The sequence below is a fragment of the Mastomys coucha genome, unplaced genomic scaffold (assembly GCF_008632895.1).
Source record: "Mastomys coucha isolate ucsf_1 unplaced genomic scaffold, UCSF_Mcou_1 pScaffold3, whole genome shotgun sequence".
Taxonomy (NCBI): Eukaryota; Metazoa; Chordata; class Mammalia; order Rodentia; family Muridae; genus Mastomys; species Mastomys coucha.
In genome coordinates this window covers 6,800,801-6,811,716 of record NW_022196909.1, presented here as the reverse complement: position 1 = coordinate 6,811,716, position 10,916 = coordinate 6,800,801, and the positions used below count along the sequence as shown (strand labels likewise).

Below are 10,916 nucleotides of genomic sequence, written 5' to 3'. Positions count from 1 at the left end.
TTGTAGCATAGGAGGACGGGGGTGGAATTCGCTTAGTGACTCACTGCTGCTAACGGAAAATTTTAGGTAACAGTGACTTTAATATTCTGCAAGTTTTGCAGCCCTCCATTGTTAACATGATTTCTAAATGAGGCATAAGTCACAAAGGCATTGGCAAAGCTCCTCATTGCATGGAGAAGGGGCGGAAGCAACAGTTAGTGAAAGAATCTAACGAAGAATCAGTGTCATCTCTGAAGGCTCCCACCTGGAAGCCATCACCTGGATAAAATGTCTCCCCATTACAAAACCATTGCAAGGTCTGCAATCTGTCACATTTTCTGAAGGACAAAAAGCCTTCCACTGAGTCTTAAAGGAACTCAGGCCATATCATTTCAAAATATTCCAATCTGGTACAATCATTACCTCAAACCGCACTCTGTCAAGAGACTATAACTTCAGAGGGAGCAGTTGGCTTGACTTTTCCTATGTGTAACAAGTTATACTGATTCTTTTGAATGGGATGGCTTTCCTATGCAGAGGCTGCGGAATAGCCTTGAATCCTCTTGGTCATTGGGATTGCAATAACAGAGAATAAACTTTAAAGTCACCTTCATCTCTTCATCATCCACTAGCTCTTAGGTTCAGTGCCCCTACCCCATCATTCCTGCAGCTGAGGTCCCCACCACAAATCTCCTGCAGCATCCTTAGAATTCACTGCCTGGACCTACAGGTCCATTTGTCCTGTTGTTCCTTTCCAGGTTCCTTTGCTTCTCCATGTGCAAAGCATGAAAGCGTTGCACTTTGGCCATTTCTTAGAACATCACTGCCTTACGAAGATACCCACAAAGTTTAGCATAGATTTTGTCATTTGCTCTTGTATTGTGGCTTTGTTCTTCCCAGCTCCTGTATCACTTAGGAACTAAAATGCTGCTACGGAGCCTATTTCCTACAGCTTCAAACACATCTCTTGATTATGCATCTTCTCAGGCTGTCTAATGATTATACATCTACTCATCTCTGGGCTCCCTGAGGCCAAGACTGCAAGCCCAGTGCCTTTGGAATTCCCCAGCCACATAGGTGCTCAGGAATACCTGGGTAATAACCCCCCTCATCTACCTTCTCAGCTGTGGAGAAGATCTTAGAGACATTTGGTCCAACCTCAAGATTTTTGGGATCAGAACATGGACAGCCACAGAGGCGAGATCAATGGTCCAGTTTCCAGCATTAGCCCACATCACATCAGAACATGCCGCTTTCTCCTAGACTATTTCCCTCTTTCAGACCATGGCTCATGAGAAAGACCCAAGAGAAGTCCAGAATGACCACTGAATGCCCAAGTGCATCTTAAATACCAATCATGAAAGTTATACATTAACTTAAAATACATGTAAGATGGAAATTGGAGAGTTGCGCTCAATAAATTAATGTTAGAGGATGGGGCTCATCATTTTCAAATTCACTTTATATATTTAATGCCTCTAATTTTTCTCTGGGCTTTTAAAGAGTGTTTTTAGGTTGTAATTAAGAGATCTAGCTTATCCTTCATCTAAAACCATAATTGCAAAATTAAAATTTCAGTATTTTAATTAAGCCTGGGTAAATCCACCAAATTAATTTAAAGCAGCCAAAATAAGATAAATTTCTATAACGCATGAGGACTGATTTATCACTCTATCAGCTACAATTAATTCCACAAGCTTTTATTTCCATGTCTGGGGACAAGTATTAAAATTCCTATTGAGCCAGGCACAGTGACATACACCTGCGACTTCAGCACTCAGGAGTTCAAAGCTAGCCTAGGCTAAAATAGCCAGAACCTGTCTTAAAGCAAGGCCATTTTCTTTCTCATCCTTCATGGTGGGCTCTGCTGCCAGTCAGGCTCAGTGCAGTGGCAAGGGCCAGAGAACTTAAGGAAGTACGCATGCAGCCTCTCCACAGGCCACTCCCAGCACCTCCGCAGGCCACTCCCAGCACCTCCGCAGGCCACTCCCACCCAGGGAACCTCTTAGGGTAAGCTTGTGCTCAGTTTCCAGGCTCCGAAAAGTTCTCCCTCCTTCTTCCTCCTCCCAGTCCAGGGCTCAGCATCCCTCGGGCCTCCAGCTCCCCTTACATCTGCCTTTTCTAGCGTCAGGCAATTCCACAGTGAACCTTCTGATGAATGTGTCAAGAGCTTGAGAGTCGCTTTAATGAATGTTCTCTTGCCTTCTCAGGGCCTGACTCTGCCTCACCCCTGGAGCTGGGCAGGAGCTGCCGCTATGTGTAAAGCTATCAAAAAAGGCCACGCTCAGTAATGACTTAGGGCGCTCCAAGGAGAGGGAAGTGAGCGCTGGAGTCATTAACTTCTGTGGTTCTTCTCAGAGCCTCTGTCTACCTTGCCTATCATGGCCTGGCTGCCAAGAGCCTGGGACTGGGAAGCACACAGCGGAATGCTTCCGAGTAGGAGAGAAGATGGCTTGGTTTTGTGACATACATGCCTGCCTACTCACAGAGAAAAAAATCTGTCTCTTCAAATGGCTTTCCAAAGCAATTTTCTAAAGTGATTCTTTAAAACACTTGGGGATGAGTCACTAGAACATTCCAGGTTGGTGAGAATCTAGGAAGGAAGAAGATGACAGGCAAGCAGAAGCCATCTTCTCTTCCTCCACGAGTGTGGAGAAAATCCAGTAGCAGCAGGGGACCCTACCCTGCTCCCATCAGGAACTCCTCACAGCTCCCAGGACCTAGATGGCAAAGTCTTTTTGCAATGCTTCATCAGTATCTTCGACATTATTCCCAAACTTATTTGAGCTTGAAACACAACCTGAGTGGTACTGATGTAGCTCAGGAACCGCGAGGCTTCTTCATCCAGGGACCGAGAAGGGCCTGCCCATGGCTGGAGCTCTATTCGCCACCGGGGACCCTGTGAAGGACAGAGCACACAGTTGGTGTGTAAAGATTCAGGATCTGGGCAGAGCAGAAGAGATAGGAAGTTGGGCCAAGGCTGTCAGCATGTGTGCCCAGCGCTGTTGCCGTCTAAGGTCACAGAAGCCACAGGACAAAGTCCAGTGGCCAAGTTAAGAAGCCAATGACAATGGCCCCTGGGGACTGTCTGATCAAAGACAAACTTCACCTGGCACCACCTGACAGGGCCTTAATGCAGCTGGATACTTGATACCCCTTCACACTCAGAGGAGAGGGGTCCTTATCTGTTACTGCTTTCTAAGGTTAGAGTTTCAGGAATCTGCTCCCTTAGGGACAGTTTCAGGGTTTATAGCACCAAAAAGCAGAGGTGCATTTTGGAAGAGACACTGAAGCCTTTGGTCATCTTTCTTAGCACTGAGGTATGGATAATGAGACCTACTGCTGAGCTCCTGTGTGGGACAAGGATGCTGAGCTGTGGAGGGTAGCTTTCTAGCACAGAGAGACCACTTCCGTCTGTCAGCGGAGACTCTGAGGTACCACCAGAACTAACAGCACGGGTGAGCTGCAGAAAGACTGAGGGAGAGCAGTGGCCTGGAAGAAGCATAAATGGGGATGCCTTCAGGCAAAAGGAAGTCTTTGCTAGAGCTCATAGCTCCTCTCCTAGAGAGTCACCTTTTAGAGACCTCTAAGAACCTCAGTGATTTCAAGTGTAGATGAGGGCCCAGCCTACAGAGCAACAGCAATGGAAGGCAAAAGACCTTCCAAGGGCTGGCATGGTGAATGACTAGCTTCAGACTTCAGTGGTCATAGACCAGAAGCTTCTGTATGGTAATCAAGTTAGCCCCAAGCTTAATTTCTGTTGAGGAAGAGTCCGGGGACCAGATAGAAAGACCGTTCACAAACATACATTATTCTCCAGGCAGATTTGGTGGCAAGAGCTGTCACCACCACTCCCAAACAACAAAAGCATTTAAACAAGATGGTCATGAGACACTTTAATAGAAATGTGATTGTCTTCCCTTGGATGTGGCCCAGGGGACTCTGGATGAAAATGAACCAAGGAGGAACAAGGCAAGCAGGTTAGTGAGCCTGAAGCAGCTTTCTGGATTCAGAACTCTCCTGTGTGGGAATCTGAAATTCGTGCAAATGCTTTGAATGTGATGGGATGTTGGCCAGGGCTGGGTAGTACTAAAGGCCTATGATTGCATAGCCCACAGTCTCAGCGGCACACTAACGGTCACTCTGTCTGTAGCTTAAGACCGTGAAGTACCATACCGCAAGACTTGAAAGATCCTCTCTGACCTCCTGTAGGCTGCCTCTTTCTCAGGGATCCATTCAAGGGACTGTAGACTGTAGCCTGAGAAGGCTTGGTGGGGGTCTTGCTTAACTTAACTTATCACTCTGCTGACCTGGTCCTGAAATTCTTCATGATCTTTGAACAAGAGTCCTCAGAAATTCTGTACCCAGGGCATGGCGACATACATTGGTAATCTCAACACTGGCCCATGCTGAGGCAGGAGGATAACAAGTTCAAAGCCATCCCAGGCTACTGTGATGGTCAATTTCAGTTGTCAACTTGATGAGATCTAGAACCATGCTTGCTTGGGGTCCATGCACACCTGTGGAGGATTAGCTTTATTAGAGTGATTGAGGTGGGAGGACCTGCCCACTGTGGGCAGTACCATTCCCAAGGCTAGGATCGAAGAGTACACATAGAGAAGAGAGTGAGTTGAGCCCAAGCATCATTGCTGCCTGCTTTTTAACTATGACTGCAATGGAACCCACTGCTTCCATCTGTCACTGTGACTTTTCTGCCATTTAGTGAACCATAACCTCAGACTGTGGGCCAAAAATTCCTTAAGTTGCATCTGGGAAGGTATCTTATCAGAGCAACAGGAAAAGAAACTAATTACATAGAAAGGCTCTGACTTAGGGAAAAGATACAGCTATTGTGCTCTTCAAGCTGCCTTGGCTGAGGACAGCAGTGTCTCAGAGCTGTTGTCTTGTGAAGGGAGAGCAGACAGCATCGAGGAATACTATCTAATCCATCCCTGTATTGATTCTTTTTCTCTCTGATTAGATGCTGATAACCATTCCGTCAGTCAATATTTATCAAGCACCAGCATGGACCAAGCAAGGATAAATACAGATCTGAATATGATCCAAACTCTCCCAGGAGATACCACGGCCAGGAACAGACATCAGATTTGTACTTAACGACTTTGAAAAGGAAATAGGAACACCTTTAAGAAAGTTATTCTTTTCAGAGGATGGTTTCTGACGTTGCAAGTTAAACACAAGACAGACACCTCCTCCTCATGCCCAGCCACGCTCTCTCCTGCGTCAAATAGACATAGGTTGCTTTCACGGATCTCCTCTAGGCCCTTTACAAGTTAGAACGCAAGGGAGCCAAATTGTCCTGTCTATGTTAGCCAATGTTGTCATCTTGTGGCTTGGGCAACTATCAGTCAGGGACTCAGCAGGACCCTGGGGACTGCCACACTGACTGAATGAGGAAAATTTCAGACTGTTTACAAAGTTGTGGGCAGGATTTAAGGGTACATAAGAGGAATTATGTGATAACAATGACACCAGATGACCTTCTGGGGAAATGGTATGGAGAGGGAATTTAAGAAAGGAACACAGCCAAAGCTATTACAGAGATCACCTTATCTGTCACATCCACAGGTCTCCTGCCTTCTGTGAGCCAAATCCACAGAGAGGGAAACTAAGACTGGCCCTGCCATCAGCACTCCCCCACCACCACATCCACCCCCAGGGTCCCAGCTGGTAGAGTAGTGGAAGTGAAATGGAAGCAAGGTTTGACCAAAGTCATTCATTCATTCATTCATTCATTCATTCATTCTGTGGGCATTTGTGCCTCATGCCTACGGGGTGTCTCTTTCCATTTAATGCGAGGCACAGCTATGTCACACAACAAATGCAAGGAATTATTTAGGGGCTTTGATGATCTTATGGTATACAATAGGGGCACAAGGAAATGGGATCCTTAAGGATTACTCTACAAAAGACGCACAAAAAATTTGGATACAGATCACGGGGAAGGGTTTCTATGACCAAAAGCCTCCAAACCCAGCAAGGTGCTTTTGGAAATATTACAGAGACATGTCGAACCCAGCAGCAGCGTTGAACCAGGGCTAGCTCGCAAGAGTGAGTTCGCACATTTGGTAGTTGTGAGTTCCTCCTGTTAAATCTGCAACCTGATACTCCTCATTTCCAGCTGAGAGTTGACCACAAAGAAGCTAAAACGCAGCTGTGCTGGTGGATAACATACGTCGAGGAATCTCCCGCAGACAGAGATCTAAACAAGCACACAGACAGCAATAAACGCTCTCAGATGTGCTCTTGCACACCGCTTTGGTTTAGCTGTTTAAGAAACATTTCACATAAAGCAGTTTTCTTATTGGAGTCAATCTGACGGCAGGTCATGATTATTTCCCCATGGAAACCACTCGCTTTTATCTTCTCTTTCAATTACCATTTGTCTTAATTCTCCACTGCACATGTCAACATAATGCCTTTTCCAAATTCCCACAAACGGAATTCTACGAGCACCTCCAAATACCCAGGCAAGCTTAATAGAAAAGAGTAAAACCCATAATTTTCTTTAAAAAAAAAATATGATGATGGTTTTGCTCCACACAATTTCCTAAATGCCAGGGTTCACTGTGTGCTTATTATCCATGTGCTTCAAATACCAAGTGCCAACAACGCCACCTCCATTACTCCTAGGCAGTGGGGCAGTGGATTCCCAGACCAATCTATCCATCCTCGGACTCTTGAGACAGGTAAACAGTTGCTTAGCGGCAGGTGGCTGTGCATAGCATCACTTTGTATTCGTTTGTCTGTTTGTTGCTCACAGGCCTGGGTGGAAATGTCAAGCACAGCATTACAATGGGTTGTTACACAGAGCCCACCCCCAGGGAGGGAAGCCCCTGTAAGCCTTTAAAATCCGGGGTCTTGCTGTGTATGACAGACACCAGGCATTCACTAGAAGCAGTGGTGGGGTGGGGGTTTCTCGGGAGGGCGAGTCCCTGGACAGACGGCGCAGGAGCAGGGATCTTGTCTTATCAAACTCCATCTTGTGGTACTCTGAGGTTTGCATCGTTCAAGGAAGGGAAGGCAGAATGCTGTTTTTTAATCATAGAATTCCAAACATTAAGATAAAGGATGGCAGAAGGTTCTTCAAAAAGCTAGCTCACATCGCCCCCTGCTATTTTGCAGACATTTGAGGTTCTGCTTTTCAAACGGAAAAGGCTCATCCCAGGCAACAAACGAGGGTCTGGCTTCATGATATGAGATATGAGATATGAGATATGAGGCTTGGGGAGCTCTTCAACCAAGTCCTATCTCAGTATTACATTTTGTCTTTCTTCCTTCCTTCCTTTCTTCCTTCCTTTCTTTCTTTCTTTCTTTCTTTCTTTCTTTCTTTCTTTCTTTCTTTCTTCCTTTCTTCTTAAAGGAATTGGACCTCTCAAAGCCAGAAAACTAGATTCTAAGATTTTATTCCTAAACGATAGTGAAAAAAAAGAAAAAAGAAAAAGAAAGCAATCCTTTAAAATACTTTTTGCCTGCCAGCCTACAATCATTAATTCAAAACAAAGGCCTTGAGCTAAACTAGTAGTAATAAATATTTTTTTTTTTCTTAAGCAGGCCCACCCTTGACCTAGAAAAAAGGCCATTAGCACTGCCTTGCAAAATTTCTCTGGAAATTTAGAATAACAGTTTTCTGCTTCATAAGCAGTCTCCTAGACCTCATATAGGATCTCATGCAGCCCTTGAGGAGCTCCTGCAGCCAGAGAGGAAAGTGTCAAACTAAAGAGTGCCCTTGTGGCCTTTGAGGTGTGGTTTTACTGTCTTGCCCTGGCTACTCTTAAGCTCTCTCTGTGGCTCATTCCGACCTCGATCCTGCCTCGGCTTCTCAAGTCACAGGATTTGTAAGAACATGTCACCAGGCATAGCAGCACAGGCAAGTTCTATACAAGCCTTTTTAAAAACTGGGACAGGTAGAGGAAAGAAAACTTTAAGGTAAAGCAAACAGAAAGAGTATCGCTTTTCTATTGGCCCTATCTGTTCCTTTGGCAGGTCATGTAATGGGTGATTTAAATGGCCAGTTCTTTGGCCATGATAGAATATTGGAGGCTGTTTTTTAGCAATGTAAGTCCCAAAGGCACATTCCCAAGCCCCTGAAGGGTTCAGAGCCAGCCATTTTCCACCAGGAGAGGGAGCTAACAATAAGGTCTCTACCTCGAGGCTGCCAGAAGACAGGGACACATTGTACATCCTTGATTCAAACTAAACAGGATGTGGAACTGAGCTTGTGTTGATGTGTTGATTGGAGAAGCCAAGGCTTTCTGGGGAAACAAACCAAAACAAGTAAAATGGATTTATTTAGCAATTTTGCAGTAATTGAGATCATCTGTTGTTGGGCAGGAACCAATGTAGGAAACTGTTCATTCCTCTTCAGAGGGGGCGGGGGAGCTCTAAAGGAGGGGAAACACACAGTGGTATCTGGAGGGAACAGAAATCCAGCCTTGCCTGTGAGTTTGTGGGCATCAGGCCTCTACATCCTATGCTGCTCTTAGATACCAAAATTCCAAAAATCTTCTTGGTTCTCAGACTCAGCCCTGACTTAGTGGCAGCAAAGGCCAGTCACAAGTTTTGAGGCGAAACCGTAAGTGTAGGCTCCTTACAAAAAAATGTTGTGGAAATGAGAGTTGAGTCTCAGATATGGCTCAGACAGATGTCTGAGTGTCCCCGTGCCCCATGTTCACGGCAATGAGGCATGGGAAACAGAGAATGGCTCTTGGGAAACTCAGACAAGTAAATGCTTGCAAGGAGAGGTGGGGAAAGCCTAGAGCACAATGGCGTCCGTGGCCCTGCCCCCTAGGCAGACAGAAGCCAGAGAAGCCCCTCCTACTCGGCCTCAGGGAAGGGAGGCAGCTGCTACTCCCCAGAGAGAGCCTCCCTCCTGTCCGCAGCCTTTTCTGGTCTCCACTCTTGTCCCCTAGCTCCAAGGCAATTCCACTGAACTGATAGAAGTGAAGATTGAGGCCAAAAGGCTTCTAATCTTCTGAGGAAAGCGTGTTTGAACTGAGCCTGTAGTTCCTGGAAGGGGCCGCGTCTCTCACCTCACCCCTCATTGGCCTTGGACTGAGCTCCAGCCTGAGGAAATGTGAACCAAAGCATGGGGTTTCTTAAAAACCAAACCTCTGTCCAGAGCATTAGAAGCCAACGGTGGAAGCAGATGTCACTGGGGCTACCAGAAGAGATATCAGCTGAGGAAATGCCATGGGAGTTGATGAGGTCCAGCACACGGGCAGTTCTAACCCTGGACTTTCAGTCCAAGACAGACTGACCCTTGCCCAGATTCCAGACTGGCTACGTTTAGGCATATGCCTATGAGTAGACCTGAAACATACTACACTACAGATGTGTTGCACATACAACTGACACAAAGCTCACAGCCCATGTGGTTTCTCCTCCCAGCACCAATTACCAGAGAGAGAGAAGATTTTGGAGGAGATGTGCCTGCTGTGGCTCACAGGGTTTTTGCCTCGTGGCCAGTTGACTCTGCGTTTCCTGCTCTGTGGTCTGGTGAGGCAGAACAGGATGGCGAAGGCAGAGTGCTCACCTCATGGAAGCCAGAGAGCAGAGCAGCAGGAAGGGGTCAGGTCAAGATGCCTCTCTCAAAGACTTGCCCTCAGTAGCCTACCTCCAATCCAGAACTAATGTCACCAACTTAGGACCTTCAATACATGAGCTCGGGGGCACATTCCATATTTAAACCATAAAACCATGGGAAGCTGTCTGGAACTTCATGCCTGAGTCCAATTATTAACAGAAAGTTCCATATTAATAGAGAATATAGAGAATATAATATAAAAGAATATAAACTATAAAGTATAAAATATAGAATGCAGAATATAGAATATGTATAAATAATGAATATAGAATACAGAATATAGAATGTAGAATATGGAATATAATAGAATGTAGAATATAAAATAGAATATATAATATAATATAATTTGATACAATTAACATAATATAGATCACTATTATTCATAGTACTTATAACCCAGAGGCTCCTAGATTATACTCAAAATGTCCAGGATGCAAGAAATGTAGTAACTAACATAACATCGCAGTGGATGGACCCAGGAGCACAGGCAGTCAGGAGAGTGCAGATGAAGCAATAGAAAGGGAGACTGAGAGACAAAAGGGCTGGGCACAGGATGAATAGAGCTTGAGGTATGGGCACAGGCCTCCAGCTAAGCGTTTGTGCTACTCTCGCAGGGGACCCAAGTTCTGTTTCCAGCACCCATCATGGGTTACAATTGTCTGTAACTCCAGATCCAGGGAATTCCACCTCTTGAGGGCACTAACACTCAAGATACAACCAGATACACACACACACACACACACAGATACACACACACATATACACACACATATATACACACGCAAACACACACACATACACACACACACGCACACACACACAAACTCACACACACATACATACCACACACACTCACACACACATATACCACAAACACATACACATACACATACATATCATGCACACATACACACACATACACACACTCACACACTCACATACACATATACATACACACACACACACACATACACACACACGTACACACATACACACACACAATTAAACATAAATCTTTTAAGATTTGAGGACGTTTATGATAACACCAAGAGCTCTGACACTCAGAGCCCTGATATCCCAGAGGAGGAGAAAGAACACAGGGTAGAAAAAAAATCAGAGAGATCCCAGTTTTGATGAATTCATGAATCTAAAGCAATGAAGGACTCAGCAAACTCCCCGGAGAAACACTCACAGAACTCCACACAAGGGGCCTGGGGAGACAGCTCAGTGGTGGAGCTTGCCCGGAGTGTGTGAGGCTTAGGGTCAATACCCCCACCCCCACCCCCACCAAAGTGCACTACCATAAAACCACAAAATAAAAGGACTCTTA

General features: G+C 45.5%; 1 protein-coding gene across 1 annotated transcript in view; it reads right to left on the bottom strand.

Moving 5' to 3' along the window:
• Positions 1–10,916, bottom strand: part of Mettl24 (methyltransferase like 24) — a 121,549-nt gene that overhangs the window by 82,096 nt on the left and 28,537 nt on the right. Inside the window, exon 2 of the mRNA XM_031347912.1 lies at positions 2,780–2,878. Within this exon, the coding sequence (XP_031203772.1) occupies positions 2,780–2,878 (99 nt within the window). The remainder of the gene's footprint in view (positions 1–2,779; positions 2,879–10,916) is intronic.